Raw genomic sequence first — 14,418 nt, forward strand, 5'->3', positions numbered from 1 at the left:
GCCATTCACCAGCTCAGTGATTCTCAAAGTGCATCTCTGGGACCCTGTTAGATTCTCAGGCCCCACCCCAAACCTGTGGAATCAGAACCTCTGGGGTGGTGCTCAACGTTTCCACAAGCCCTCCAGGAGATGCCCCTCAAATGTGAGAACCAGCGGTCTAAACAAAGAGCTCTAGGGAAGGAGAGGCAGGTTTGGGGGCAGGTAGGTGTCAGAGGTGGGGGAAGCAGTGCATTCTAATTTGGATCTTTTGAGCCTGAGGTCCCAGCAGGACATTTCCAGGAGGAAATGTCCAGGAGCCAGTGGGTTTTAAAGGTCTGGGGTTCCAGAAAGATCTGCGCTACAGATAAAAGAGAGAGGGAAAGCTGGCCTCGAGATGACCGTGGAGGCCCTTGATGGCTAAGGTGTGAGGCAGAGAACTCTGGGAATGAAGGATTAGCCCAGACTGGAGAGGGTGGGTGTGTCTCGGCCAGGGAGAGGAGGCAGTGCTGCTTAAGGCAGGAGAGAGGGCTGGCTGAAGCTGCAGGAGGGCAGGGAGGAGCAGCTGAAGGCGGAGGTAAAAGAGGGAGCAGTGAGAGAGGCTTTAGGGGGAAATGTTCCTGAGTGACAGGAGGATACATAGGGCCAGTGGCTGTTTCCAAAATGAGGAAAATAGAAACACTGAGCCCATGGGAAGCGGACTTGGCCCAGTGGTTAGGGCATCCATCTACCACATGGGAGGTCCGCGGTTCAAACCCCGGGCCTCCTTGACCCGTGTGGAGCTGGCCCATGCGCAGTGCTGATGTGCGCGGGGAGTGCTGTGCCACTCGGATGTCCCCCGCAAAGGGTTGCCCCACGTGCAAGGAGTGTGCTGCGTAAGGAGAGCCGCCCAGCGGGAAAGAAAGTGCAGCCTCCCCAGGAATGGCGCCGCACGCACAGAGAGCTGACACAACAAGATGACACCACAAAAAGAGACACAGAGTCCCCTGCCGCTGACAACAACAGAAGCGGACAAAGAAGACGCAGCAAATAGACACAGAGAACAGACAACCCGGGAGGGGGCACAGGGAGAGAAATAAATAAATAAATCTTTTAAACCAAAAAAAAAAAGAAACACTGACAACACTGAGCCCAGAAGGCTGCCCTTTTGAGGCCTGCCCCTGGGTCACTTTCTGGGACTCCAGGTGAGTTGAGAAAGTGCCTTATGGCTCGCCAAATAACGGGGTCATTGACAGCCTCAAGCAGGAGGCAGGCATGGACGGTGGGGGCACAGGGGCAGTGTTCGCACGGGCCCCCCAGCAGGCGGGCAGCACAGGCTGGGACTGGGGTCAGTCCAGGGAGGAGCAGCAGAGCAGACTCGGGGCCCCTGGGCAGTCGAGGCTAAGCCTCGAGATATTCTAGAAGGCAGGAGGTAGAAGCAGGCAGCCGCATGCCTTGCTGGGAGTGGGGCAGGAAGGCCAGGGACAATTCCAGGAATAACAAACCAGCAGGTCCTGAGGAGGCTGAATCTAGCAGTTAGAATCCAAGATAGGACCAGGAGAGCCAGTTCACGAGTCAGATGTCCGAGGGCAGAGAGGTGAGCGGAAAGAGCACGCTGGGCTGGGAGTCAGTCAAACGCGCAGCTCAGTTCTGCCTCTGGCGCTGAGTCGCCGGGGTCAGGCCACCGGCGTTCTCCGGCACTCCAGTTTCTCGTCTGCAAAACAATATTAAAAACTATTTCCTAGGGTGGTTTTGAGGATTAATGAGATAATTAATGCACACGATACGCTTAGCATGATGCCAGTTCGCAGCAAGTATTCAGGAAACAGTAGCTATTATTAGATCATTAATAGGCAGCCTATGCACCTTCATTTATCCTACAGATTTCGGTTTGTAAAGCCCTTTCTCCTCCGTTAGCTCCCTAAGGACTCTGTGAGGGGTCGGGCAGGGGTCCCCTTTTACAAACGAACCCCTGAGGCCCAGAGAGAGGAAGCAGTTCTGCCCCAAGTCACATAGCTCGAACGTGGCCGAGCCGGGCCGGGAGCCTGCACGTCTCGATGCCTGTGCTAGGGCTTCCAGCGAGTGAGCCCGCGCCTTGTTCACCACGGTGTGCCGAACGCCAGGCCCTCAGTCGGTATTTGTGAATGACTGAGTGCGTGAGTGAGCACGTGTGTGAATGAGCAAGCGGGTGAGTGAGCGAGCGGGTATGTGCCCGCAAGAGACAGAGAGCAGACTGAGCTGAGCGATGCCTCAGTCCCCCGCTTCAGTTACTCCTCAACCGGGGAGGGCTGCACGCCCGCATGCTCCAGCCACCCTGGGGGCCCGCCCGGCTGGGACCTGGCCATCTGAGCACTATTGTTTCCCCAGGAGAACAGTCTCAAGTCCGGGAAAGGGGCAGCTGTCATGATCCCAGGTCCACAGACGGTGGCCACGGAAATCCGTTCTCTTTCTCCGGTAAGTGGGCAGGGCCAGCTCACGCCAGGGGACTCAAAAACTGAGAACGTGGGCTCGGGTCCCAGCTGGTCCGCGGCCCCTGCAGCTCAGCCCAGAGGCTGCTCTTTGCGGTGCAGTGCCAGGGAGCTGGATCGTTTTCAGGTGCCCACGGGTGAGCACCAGAATCCTGCCAGCCGCCCCACACAATGCCCGCTTGGCCCAGGCTCTCCTAGGCAGGGCCTTGGCAGCACGAGGCTCAGGTGGCGTGGTGGTGCCCCTGATAGCGCTTCGACATCTGCTCTCCTTACTTTGCTACTCAGGAAGAGCCCTGGACTAGGGGTCCAGAAGCTTGGATTCTGGCCCTGGCTGTGGCGGTGGCTACCCCTGGGACTGAGGGTGTCCCTGGAAGGTTTCTTGCAGGTCTTACCTTCTCCAAGTCTGTTGTGCTCATCATCTAGGCCTGGAGAGCGTGTTCCTGGCTCGGTCAGGGTGGGGGGTCAGGAGGGCTCTGTTTCCCACCCTGGATCCCTCTGCTCCTTCTTCTGAGGGTCCAGGATTCTTAAAATCTAGGGTGCTGTTAGGATTCCGGGCCTCAGGAGTCTCCGTTCTAGGAATCTTAGATTCCAGGGTTGGAGAATGTTATGGGTCTAGGATTCTAAAGATTCTAGTCTTGAATTCTTAGACTCAGCCGTTGGAAGCATCTTGGCTTCCAAACTTCCCCTTCGTGGCGCCCGAGGGCTTCCCTCCGTCTCCCACCTCCACCCCTGCAGAGCCCAGCGTCCTTACCTGACACCCGGGGCGGGGGGTGGTTATATTCTGCAGATCATCGGGAAAGATGTCCTCACCAGCACCTACGGCGCCACCGCGGAAACCCTCTCAACCTCCACCACCACCCATGTAACCAAAGTGAGTAGCAGCAGGGCACCGCTTGCCCCGGCCCAGCTGCGGGCCCGGGAAGGCCACTCACCATTGCTCTGCTTTGGCTTCTTAACCTGTAGAGTGGACCCAGAGTCCTGTGACCTTCTGCGTCTGAGTGCCGCGTGCTTCCTTCTATGCTCCGTGTTGCCCTAGGCACAGACCCCACCCTTAAAACGCTACGGCCATGGGGGGTGGGCACGAGACCACCTCCTTAGAAGTGGCTGTGAGCCAGGGCGTTCGAGCCTGCTAGCTCCTAAGCACTGGAGTTTAGAGGGAGGTGAGGTAAGGGGGCTTCAGAAGAGTCAGGAAGGGTCCGCCTGGCAAACGTGGGGTTGGAGCAGGGTCTTGGAGAGCCAGCTTGGACCTGTGAGGGAGGAGGAGACCGAGGCAGGCCTTGGTTCTCAGCAGAGCAGAAGACGGTGGCAGAAACTGCTTCTGTTTGTCCCTGCAGCCACGGAGCCAGCGCTAGTGGGCCAGATTGTGCTAGTGGCTGCTGGAGGTGGCCGTAAGCGATACGAGTTTGTAGGAAACGGGAGACGTGGTCTCTGTCAGGAAGAAGTGTGGAGGGGACATAACTGGGAAATTAGGCTGGACCTGGACCAAGGGAAGCAGACTACACGGACGGGTAGCCGGACAGATCCGGTTATGGAGGGTCCGAGGCTAAGAAATTGGAAAGCTGTCGAAGTTCTTTAGTGGGGGAGCGGCCTAGTGAAAACAAGTTTAAGAAGGAAGCTTGGGCTCACCAGGCTCTGCTGGCTGATGGGGGAAAGGAGAAGGGGAGTTACAGAGACTGAGGATGGCTCCGGCCTGGGGGCTGAGGGCCTGGACCAGTTTGGGAGCTGGAGCAGGGCAAGGACAGGAAGGGCCAAAGAGGGGAGGCACATTTCTGGGTGTGTCAGTGGGAACTCAGCCAGCAAGACAAAGAGCTGAGAGGCGGGTGGCCAATGCGGTCTGTTACTGAGTGGCCAGGAGAAGGCAGAGCAGGGGTGGAGACCTGGAGGAGAGAGACCAGGCAGGCAGGGCGAGCCAGGTTGAGCTGGAGGTTGTGAGGAGCCCTCCACAGGGAGAAGTCTGCGAGGCAGCACTGCCCCCCGTTCACACAGCCCTGGCCCGGCCCCTGCCTGCTCCTGTGCGGGACTGGGCACCTCCTCACACTCCCCCAAAAGGACCCACCCTCCCCAAAAGCATTCGTGAGCAATGTCCCCTTCGCTGAAGACTTTATGGGAAGGTTTTACATCACACACCACAGCACACAGCTAACTCTTCTTCCCAAAGCCCCTCTTGGCCCTGCCACCTGGGAGTCCCCTCTTCTTTCTGTCTATTCAATAATGCCCCCACCTCAGTTGGCTCCTGACTCCAGCTTGGATTTCCCTCAGCTGCCACCCTCCTTTTAGATCAAGCAATTAGGGCTTGTGCCATCTTCTGTTTCTAAACTTGCATCCAAAACTAACTTGTTCAGAAGACAGTGGAGGTTCTAAGTATCAATGAAATTTTCTCTTCAAGTACTGTCGGAGTCATTTAAGGCAGAACCTTGTCACCATTCACATTTCATTCATGTGTTCATTCAACAATTCAGCATCCAGCAGCTTCCCTGATCAGATTGGACAGGGCAGTGGGGGAGAGGGGATCCAGAGATGAGCAAAACACAGTCCTGCCTTCCAAGAGCTCCCTACCTGGTGAGGTGAGCCAGGCCACCTATGCAAATACAGTCAGCACAAGGCAGAGAGGCCCGGAGCTGTGAGAGACAAACTTGGTGCTGGGAGGGTGCTGAGGTAGGGGGTGGAATCATTGCCTGCCAGCATCAGGGAGACGGTTTGAGCTGAGTTGGAAGAGCTAGATGGGACAGTGTGGCAGTTAAAGGGAGTGGTGGCTACAGGCGAGCTCTGCAATCTCAAGTCCCAAAACAGAAAAGGAAAAACCAAGGAAACCAAGAGAGAAAGTAACTGCTGGTTCTCAGACTCAAGCCTTGAGAGACACTTTGCATGGCGGCTGCCCCAGCCGGACCTCAGGGTGACCTCGCCTCCTTCTCCTTCTGCAGACTGTGAAAGGAGGGTTTTCTGAGACAAGGATCGAGAAGCGAATCATCATCACTGGGGACGAAGATGTCGATCAAGACCAGGTATGTGTGTAGGGAATGCTTCTCCCAGTAGCACTGCCCAGTCTCTTCCACATTGAGCTACCCATGGATAGATGGCCTTTGGGGCAGAGAAGATGTCCATTTCCTGCTGACCTTGTCCAGGCAAGGAGCCCCCCAGGAAAGGGCACTAATGGGAGCCAGAAGGAACCAGAGACCTGTACTCTGGTCTCTCCATTTAACTCCCTATTTGATCATTGCCCTTCCCTGGGCTTCAGTTTCCCCAGCTGTGCACTAAAGGGCTTGGGTTAGTTGGTCTCTATGTTCTTCCCCATATCCAATATTCTGTGGTTTCTTACTTTGTCATTCTTTTCCACCAGGCCCTGGCTTTGGCCATTAAGGAGGCCAAACTGCAGCATCCTGACATGCTGGTAACCAAAGCTGTCGTATATAGAGAAACAGACCCTTCCCCAGAGGAGAGGGACAAGAAGCCACAGGTAAGGCTTGGGAGAGGCTCAGCAGCCGTGAGCGAGAGGAGGGAACAGGAGTAGGAGCCTCTGAGGGTCATTTCCATCTGTGAACCCAGCTAGTGGCTTGGTCTCTAGTGAGTTTTCTGGTTTGCAGCTGAAAGGGGTGAGGTAGTTTCCCCAGTCATGACAAGTCAGAGCAGGGAGGGGAAGGAAGACTGGTTCCTCAGCTGCTTCTCAGATCCCAGAACCAGAAAAGTGAATCCAGAAATAGTAAGAAAATGGGAGAAAGGGCTGAGAGTGGGCACTGAAACGGGCAGATGAAGGCTACCATAACCTCATTGGCCATTGGCCATTGGCCATTGCTGATTAGCTGGAAGTCAGGAAGACTCTCTCTCTCCATCGTAGGTCACTGCGTGTTGCTAAAGGGTGTGATGTCCATTTGTCTTGCTGGATTACAAACCCTTGACCTCTCAGGCCTCCTGGTGACAGAATCTGAGGGGCCCTGTCCTTGTAGGCCATCAAGACCTTGGAGAATGAAAGGGATGAGGTCATGTGATAGCCTGAATTTTGGGAGAGGGGCTCTTCCAGCCCTTCTGAAAATGTATTGAATTTTATTAAACCTATAAAAAATCTCATAAGCATTATATAGAATAAAATAAACCAGACACAAAAGAGTATGTGCTGGGGGAGCAGATGTAGCTCAGTGGCTGAGTGCCTGCTTCCCATGTGCAAGGTCCTGGGTTCAATCCCTGGTACCTCCTAAAGACAAACAAACACATAAACTCTCATTGGAGAGCAGATGTAGCTTAGTGGTTGAGCGCCTGCTTCCTATGTATGAGGTCATGGATTCAATCCCTGGTACCTCCTTAAAAAAAACAAAGACTGTGATTTCATTGATATGATGTTTAAGACAGGCAAAACTATTCAATGATGCTAAAAGTCAGAATACTGGTTTGTTCTGGGATATGGTATTGATAGGGAAGAGGCATGAGGGAACCTTCTGGGGTGCTGAGAATGTTCTGTATCTTGATCTGGTGTGGTTCCATGGGTCCTACATACATGTACAAATCCATCAAGCTCCACACTTAGATTTGTGTACTTCATACATTTCACTGGTTATTCCACAGTGAGGCAAAATCATCTCAAAGACTCCCACTAACAGCTGGTATCTCTGCCTTCTTCCCTAAATGAATAGGAACCAATATTTTCTAGCAAGATACAATAATGTTTCTTTCTCTTCCATTGATTACTGCCCCTTAATGTCAGAAGAGAAAGGACTGAAATATTTTCTTATTACTTTGAAAGGCTGCTAACACCTGCACCAGACTAGCATTTGCAACAGAACTTTTGGCAGTGATGGAATATGGTAGCCACTGGCCACATGTGGCTGTTGAGCACTTGGAATTGGCTAATCCAATTTAAGACGTGTTTTAAGGGTAAAATTCACGCAGGATTTTGAAATTTTGGTATAGGAAAAAAAAAAGACTAAAATATCTCAGTAGTTTTTATATGATTACATGTTGAAATAATGTTTTGGATATATTGGGTTAAGTAAGATTATTATTAAAGATAATTTTACCTACCTCTGTTTGCTTTTTAAAACATGGCTACTAAAACATTTTAAATTTCATATGTGCCTTGCATTCTGTTTCTTTTGGATAACACTGGTTTAGAAGAAGCGTAGGCTGGCCTACAGATGGAGCCCACTTCCCAGCCTTCCTCATGCTTCCATGCCAGTGATTGTTACTCTAGTCCCCTCGGTTGTCCAGTTATTCTTGCTTTTCCTCCCCAGATTGATCTCAGTGGCATAGAGTATAGAACACTGGCCACGCTGGTGTGGGCGGGCTGCATCACCTGGGGGAGCTGGTTTAAAATGCCCTGGAGAGACACAAGTTTCTCCCTTTCTTCCCACCCACATGCTTATCATTGGTTGGCACCAAGTAGGACTGCCCTGGCTGTTAATATAGTTAGAACTCACTAATTTAGAGGCGGTGGGAGGTGGGGTTCTCTGAATAATTAAAAAAACAAAACTCCTTTTTTTTCCCTTTTGGAATGTTATTTATTTTGAATAAATAATATATGTTTACTATACAAGCTTCAGAAGGAAAAAAATAATATAGTGACGTCAGTCTCCCCACATCTCTTGTCCCCCTTAGCCATCCTTAGAGGCAGCTGCTGCTAACACTTCTCTTGTAGCTTTGTAGTCATAAATATATATATTTTTTCTTTTTCCCTATGCACAAATGAGTAGCATACTTTACATACTTTCCTTTTTTTTTTTTAATTTTATTCATTTTGTAAAAATATTACATTCAAAAAATATGAGGTCCCATTCAACCCCACCACCCCCACCCCACCACTCCCCCCCCAGCAACACTCACTCCCTTCATCATGACACATCCATTGCATTTGGTAAGTACATCTCTGGGCATCTCTGCACCTCATGGTCAGTGGTCCACATCATGGCCCATACTCTCCCACGTTCCATCCAGTGGGCCCTGGGAGGATTTACAATGTCCGGTAATTGTCCCTGAAGCACCACCCAGGACAACTCCAAGTCCCAAAAACGCCTCCACATCTCATCTCTTCCTGCCATTCCTCATACCCATCAGCCACCATGCCACTTTTCCCACACCAATGCCACCTTTTCTCTGTGGACCTTGGATTGGTTTACACACTTTTCTGCACCGTGATTTTTTTGCAAAGAATGAATCTTAAAGATCTTTCTATATCAGTACATATAGAGCTCACATATTCTTATTTTTTTAGCAACCCTTTTTTTAAAAATTGTGGTAAAATATATATATATAAATACATATAACATAAAGTTTGCCAGTTCAGCTATTTTTAAGTGAAGAATTCCGTGGCATTCATTGCATTCACAAAGTTCTGCAGCCATTACCATTATCTATTTCCAAAATTTAGAAAACTCCATCTCCTTCCCCTGGCCGGCCTCCTTCAGAAAGGACCTTTCTTCCACACACTGCCCACAAGGGGGCGGCATTCAGCCCAGCCTCCTAGAGCTTCCCCTTCCCCTCAACAGTCTAATTACATGGGGAGGGTGGGGGTGTAACTGACCTGTTCCAAAGCAGGAGCCTTGGGTTCTAGTCTGGTTCTGCCACTAACTTGCTAAGTCATCGGACTCCTCTGGGCCTCAGTTTTCCCATCTGTCAAGAAAACTCCCTTTCCTATGACTCCATTAGCAAATGGGTGGTAACACAGAGCGATGGTGTTCCCTTCTGTTAACGGCTTTTGAGTAGTTGCTGTGTGCCAGGGACAAAGTAAATCAAACACAGGCCTTGCCCACAAGGAGCGCAGAAGGGCGTGGGGTTAAATGAGCAACAGCATCGACAGTGATGAGGACAGCCCGTGTGTACTCAGCACTTATTATTAACATATACTGGGCCTTTGCTGTGAACCTTCCCGAAAGCCACATGAAGCAGGACCCATTTTACAGGGGAAGAAGCTAAGGCCTAAAGAGGTTAAGCAACTCCTAAGATCTCAGAGCTGGATTTGAACTCAGGGATTCTGATTTCAGAGTCCATACTCAGCCACTAGGTTTTGGAGTCAGACAAACCTGGCATGGAATCCAGGCTCCAGTGTCTTTATTTCAGCTGTGCACTGTGTGGTTTTAATCCTCAGGATACAGCAGGCTGTCCTAAACATGGGGGAAAAAGGCAAAACAAACAAACAATAATAACATCCACAATCATGACTCATTAAAACTGAGAAAAGATATGAAGAGAAATGATTTGTCAAGGGAAACAATCAATTTTCAGTGGCAAAATAAAAGATACCACCTCCCTAGAAGCAAACACACACACATGGGCTTTGGAGCCAGATTGTAAATTCAATCCTCAGCATCCACGTGTAGGCTCTATGGCTTTGGATGAGTCATTTTACCTTCCTGAGCCATAAAGCCCGGCAGAGAGCACAGGGTAGCTAAAATAACCTCTTGCCATATTTAAGGTATTTAAGGTGAATGACAAAAAGTTACTAACTTTTGTTGTACTCCTCCTTTCTTCCCTAACCCTGTGCACCCCGCCCCGCCTCTGGGCTCCCAGGAATCCTGACCTCCGGGAAGAGTTGCTGGTATTTCCGGTCCAACCCAAGCCAGAGAACCGTAAAGAAGGGGCCTTCGTTCTGGATTCTCCAACACAACACCGACATCCCAGCTGCGACGTACTGTCCCTGATGAGAGACTGGGAAAGGAAGAGCATATATAGAGAGATATATATAGATATAGATGTATATACAGGAAACACTGCGTCCGTGCACCGCTGCTGGAGCTGGCGGGGCAGTCAGCCGACAGCAACAACCGACATCTGAATACCTGCATTTTCCTTTGCTGACAAATTAAAGAATTGGTAGGATTTTTCAGAAGAAAAAAATTACGAAACAACAATAATCCCTCGCGCCCCCTTCCCCTGCTGAATGATAAAAGCAAGCCAGACCGTGATGATTGTAGAAGTACAATGCTACTCTGGTTCTGCCCATTATATTTCGTGGATGAACATTACATTTGTTCTTCTCCAGGATCTGTTGTCCACTCGAATGCAAAGGAAAAACACTTCTGCAGCAAGGCAAGAGAAGACGGGAAGATACTCACAGTCAAACATTTTCCGAGAAAGAAAGAAAATTCCCTACATAGAAAGGAGGAGGAAGAACAGTGGGTTATTATTTTTGGGGTCTTGACACTGGGCTGCAATATCCACCCTCCTTTCTTCCGCCTCCCCTTGATTCTCACACCTCTTGTCGTCATTCTCTGTCACCCTCCTCGCCCTCGCCCACCCCATGCCCTGCACCCTCCGTGTCCTGCTCCTGCCGAGGGCCATGGCAGATGACTCTCATTTGAAACAAGGAAAAGAAAAGTAAGCAAGAACAGAAAACCAAGCCACAGGCAGGGAAGTGGACAATGTATGTTTATGGTTTCTCATTATGAAGGTGCAGCTGGTAGGAGATTTGTATGGATGTGCTTTTAAGTTATGTATATTACCTATAACAGGAAACAAACCCTAAAATAAACAGTGCTGGTAAGTATGACACTGACATTTTAAAGTTAAAATTATCTGACTGTGATCGATGTATCCCGAGGTTTCTAGATCTCACTGAACTGGCCCGGCCAAGAACCTGGACTCTGCGTGTGGGTTGGCTCACAGCCGGGGCTGGCGGGCTCAGCGTAGTAAAACAGTGCATAGTGTCTGTAACTGGTTGATTGGTGGGGAGGGTGGGGTCCCCAAACGGAGGGGTGGGGGGTTGGCAAGAAAGAAGCCACAGAAGTATAGTCCAGCACGTGCCAGCCCATATTGCCTTCTCCCCTAGGGTGGGCATGGCCAGGGCCTGGTCAACGCTCAGGCCTGGGGTCTGGGTTCGGGTTCTGCTACGGAGATCCCCGGGCAGAAGTCCCTCTGCCTCAGTCCCCTGCCTCCCTGGGGGGCTTGCCCTGGTTTTTAGTCCTCTCTGTTTTTTTTCTTTCTGCCATGTCTTGCCCTTCCCTGACCACATGGTGATAACTAATTCCACATCTAAAGGGAGGTAGTGAGTGCCCCTGATTGCAGAAGAAGACGGGGACTTTAACCTGGCCGTCTCAAAGTTCATGCCCTTCCTTTACTCCTCTTTTATTCTGTATCATTCTCTTCTTCCTGGGCCAATGTAGCCACAGTAAAGAGGCCGTGAACACATGGCCCTGACGGGTCTATGCTGCATTCCAAAGGCCTTGCCTGCCCCAGAATGAGCGGAGGGTGAAGGGTAGTGTTGCTCAAAGGCCTTATAGATAAGACCCTGGCTTTGGAGACTTCCCCTTCTGTCAGCCTCCAAGCTTTGAACCTGTGGCCTTAGAGTCCCAGAAATTGCCTCGAGACCACAGAAGCCTTTGGAGAAGACCCAGTCACAAGTTTGGCATGACCCTCTAGCACTGCGGGCTTCCCAGGTGGGCCGGTCACAGGTTGCTTCCCTGAGCTCAGCAAGACCCTCCGCATTCTTCAGTCCCATCTCACCCACCCCCGTCTCTGCTTCTAAAGGAGCCCATAAGTGCATTCAACAAATATCTGTTGAGTAATTGTGCCAGGCACCATTCTAGGGCTGAGGGAGAAGGTATGAGAGAGGAGAGAGACCTGGGAAGCCATCTGAGTGAGCCTTAGCATCTCCAACCACGGCTGGCCCTCGAGAGCATTTTGCTCATTCTCTCCAACTCGCTGGCTCCAGACATTGCCCAGGGACGCCCCCCAGAGGGCCCAAGCTAGAGGCACCCCCTTGGCTTGCTTATCAGGTACCCTGACTGGCTGCTTAGCTGGTGCTGGCCTGAAACAGAAAAAGCCAGAATAGTATTTGCCTCTTTGGGCAACTGGGAAGGACAGAGGGCGAGAGAGCCTTGACTGAGCCAGGCTCCGGTGGCGGAATCTGCAGCATTTTCCCTGGACCAGGCCCGTAGGCACACCCAGTGCCCCCGAGGGCCTCAGCATACTCGCCATGCACCTGGTTCATTCTACAGTGCTGGTAGAGAGGCCGCAGAGTCTTGCCCTGCTCAACTGAAGAGCTGCCACTCTCTGGGCCAAGAAAGGAGCTGGAGTGGCCCACCCTTTCTGGGCCACTTGGAATTTGGCTCAGGCTTCTATTTTTGCCGGAATTAGGTGGCCTGAGCACCCTGGGCTACCCCAGAGGGAGGATCTTTGTGCCAGGTTTTGCCTCTGATCTGCTCCCCAAGAGGTACCTGCCTGCAGACTCCAGGTGTGTGGCCTCAGGGCAGGGCTTAAGTGGCCAGGCTCAGCTTGTGGGCTGGTAAGAGTGTGTGGAGATCTCCCATCCCACCACGCTCTGACCTTTCCTCCTCCAAGAGGCAAGCAGTGCCCCTAGGGAGGGGGGGAGCTGCAACGCTAAAATCTAGGGCATCCTCCTCTTCACAGGGAATATAGAATGTACCTTGTCTGTCTTCAGCCTAGTTTTCCTTTTTTTTTTTTTTTTTTTTTTAATGATTCTCATCCTTTCTGTGCAGCCTGTCTGCCCAGGAGGCCGTGTGGCATAGTGGGAAAAGTCCCAGAGGGCTGTCAGGAGTTCTGGGTGGCCATCCTGGCTCGGCCCTTAACTCACTGTGTGACCCTGTATGAGTCCCTTCCCCTCTCGGGCCTCAGTTTCCCCACTTGCAAAATGAGTGCTTTGAACCAGATGCTCTCCAGGGTCTTTTTCCACTGCTATCCTACAGCTCTCCATCTTCTCTTATTTTGCGTTTTTGGGATCTTCTCCATCCGAGAGGGTACAGAAAGTGCCAGGACCTGTTTGAGTTTTTGAATCCTGCAAGCACATTCCAAGACTGCCCTGGAATTGCATGAACAACATCACTCTAAATACTTTTTTTTTTCCCAAAAGCACCTTATCAGCCCACTGCGATGCTGTCCTGTTCCTTTACTCATGTCCCTCTCTCCTCTCTCGTCCCCACACTCCCACACCTCAGTGCTCCGTGCTGTGTGCGTGTGCTCTCTGTTCTTGTATACTCAATAAAAGTGAAATAAATGTGTTTGATGCTGAACCACACACTGCCCTGGCCTGTCCATCTCTGACCTTGGCTACGGGGACACACTGGCATGGTGGGAAGAGGTAAAGCTGGGGTGGAAATAACCCGATTTAGAACATTTTACTCAACTGGTATCTCCCTGCCATGTTCCAAGTCTTGGGTTAGGCTCTGCAGGGAACTGCAAATAAAAGACCCTGCCCCTCAGGCACTCACAGGCTAGTGGAGGGAGTAGACAAGGAGACCATCAACAGTCCAAGACCATTACAGAGCAAGCAACACCAGGCGGGAAATACACCAGGAGAGGGACGAGGGGCCCTAGCAGAGACCACTTTCAATAAGGTGCGGGCGAAGGCCTTCCAGAGGAAGTAACTTTTGAGCTGAATAAAGAGGAAGACCCAGTAGGTAATGAGTTTCCAGAGCATTCCAGGCAGAGACTGGCAGACAGGCCCCCAGAGCCTTGGTGTGCAGAGGCGCAGCGTGATGCTCCCTCCTGCTTTTCCTGCAGCGCCCCCACCTGGAAACCTGCTGGATAACATACACCGTGGTCCCCCACTACAGCTCCTGCCTTTCGCCTTCACAAATGTGGCCATCTCCTGGGCCCACTGGGCCCACCACTGGCTTACCATTTTTCTTTAAATTGACTCACTTTTCAAAATAAAATTTATTTAATAAGATAACTATATTACCTCCCCAATGGGAAAACTAGCATCATTTTCCAAAGAAAGGAGGTCCTCATAAAAGTAAATCGAAAAATATTAAGATTAAAAAATATACACGTAAAACCTAAACTCACCTATCGGACCACCTGAGATACACAACCTATACTTTGCTTTTTATTCCAGCAAGTGACTTACCCCAAAACACCTTTCTTTATTGCCCAAAAGTTCACAACTGCTAATAATTTGGTGTATTTTCTCCTAGTCTTTTTGCATGAATATTTTTTTCACAGATTTGAAGTCACATTGTACATACCATTTAATTTATATCCTGAGTATTCTCCCATAATTTCAAATGCTAAATACTATTTCTTTTCTTTGGAAATGTAAGTCATTAAGGCGTAC

At 50.7% G+C, this 14,418-nt stretch overlaps 1 protein-coding gene across 50 annotated transcripts in view; it reads left to right on the forward strand.

Annotated features, from left to right (window-relative positions):
- The window catches only part of EPB41L1 (erythrocyte membrane protein band 4.1 like 1), a 117,938-nt gene extending 104,561 nt beyond the window's left edge, over positions 1 to 13,377 (forward strand). For 38 of the 50 annotated variants that reach the window (XM_071211664.1, XM_071211676.1, XM_058287000.2 and 35 more), the window contains 5 exons: positions 2,323 to 2,409; positions 3,211 to 3,294; positions 5,345 to 5,425; positions 5,761 to 5,877; positions 9,915 to 13,377. In XM_071211664.1, coding sequence (XP_071067765.1) covers positions 2,323 to 2,409; positions 3,211 to 3,294; positions 5,345 to 5,425; positions 5,761 to 5,877; positions 9,915 to 9,923 — 378 coding nt within the window. In that variant the 3' untranslated portion in view covers positions 9,924 to 13,377. The remainder of the gene's footprint in view (positions 1 to 2,322; positions 2,410 to 3,210; positions 3,295 to 5,344; positions 5,426 to 5,760; positions 5,878 to 9,914) is intronic. The other 12 variants (XM_071211681.1, XM_071211683.1, XM_071211677.1 and 9 more) reach the window with 1 other exon arrangement.
- Positions 13,378 to 14,418: the final 1,041 nt, after the last annotated feature.

Source organism: Dasypus novemcinctus, chromosome 24 (genome assembly GCF_030445035.2).
Source record: "Dasypus novemcinctus isolate mDasNov1 chromosome 24, mDasNov1.1.hap2, whole genome shotgun sequence".
NCBI classification, from domain to species: Eukaryota; Metazoa; Chordata; class Mammalia; order Cingulata; family Dasypodidae; genus Dasypus; species Dasypus novemcinctus.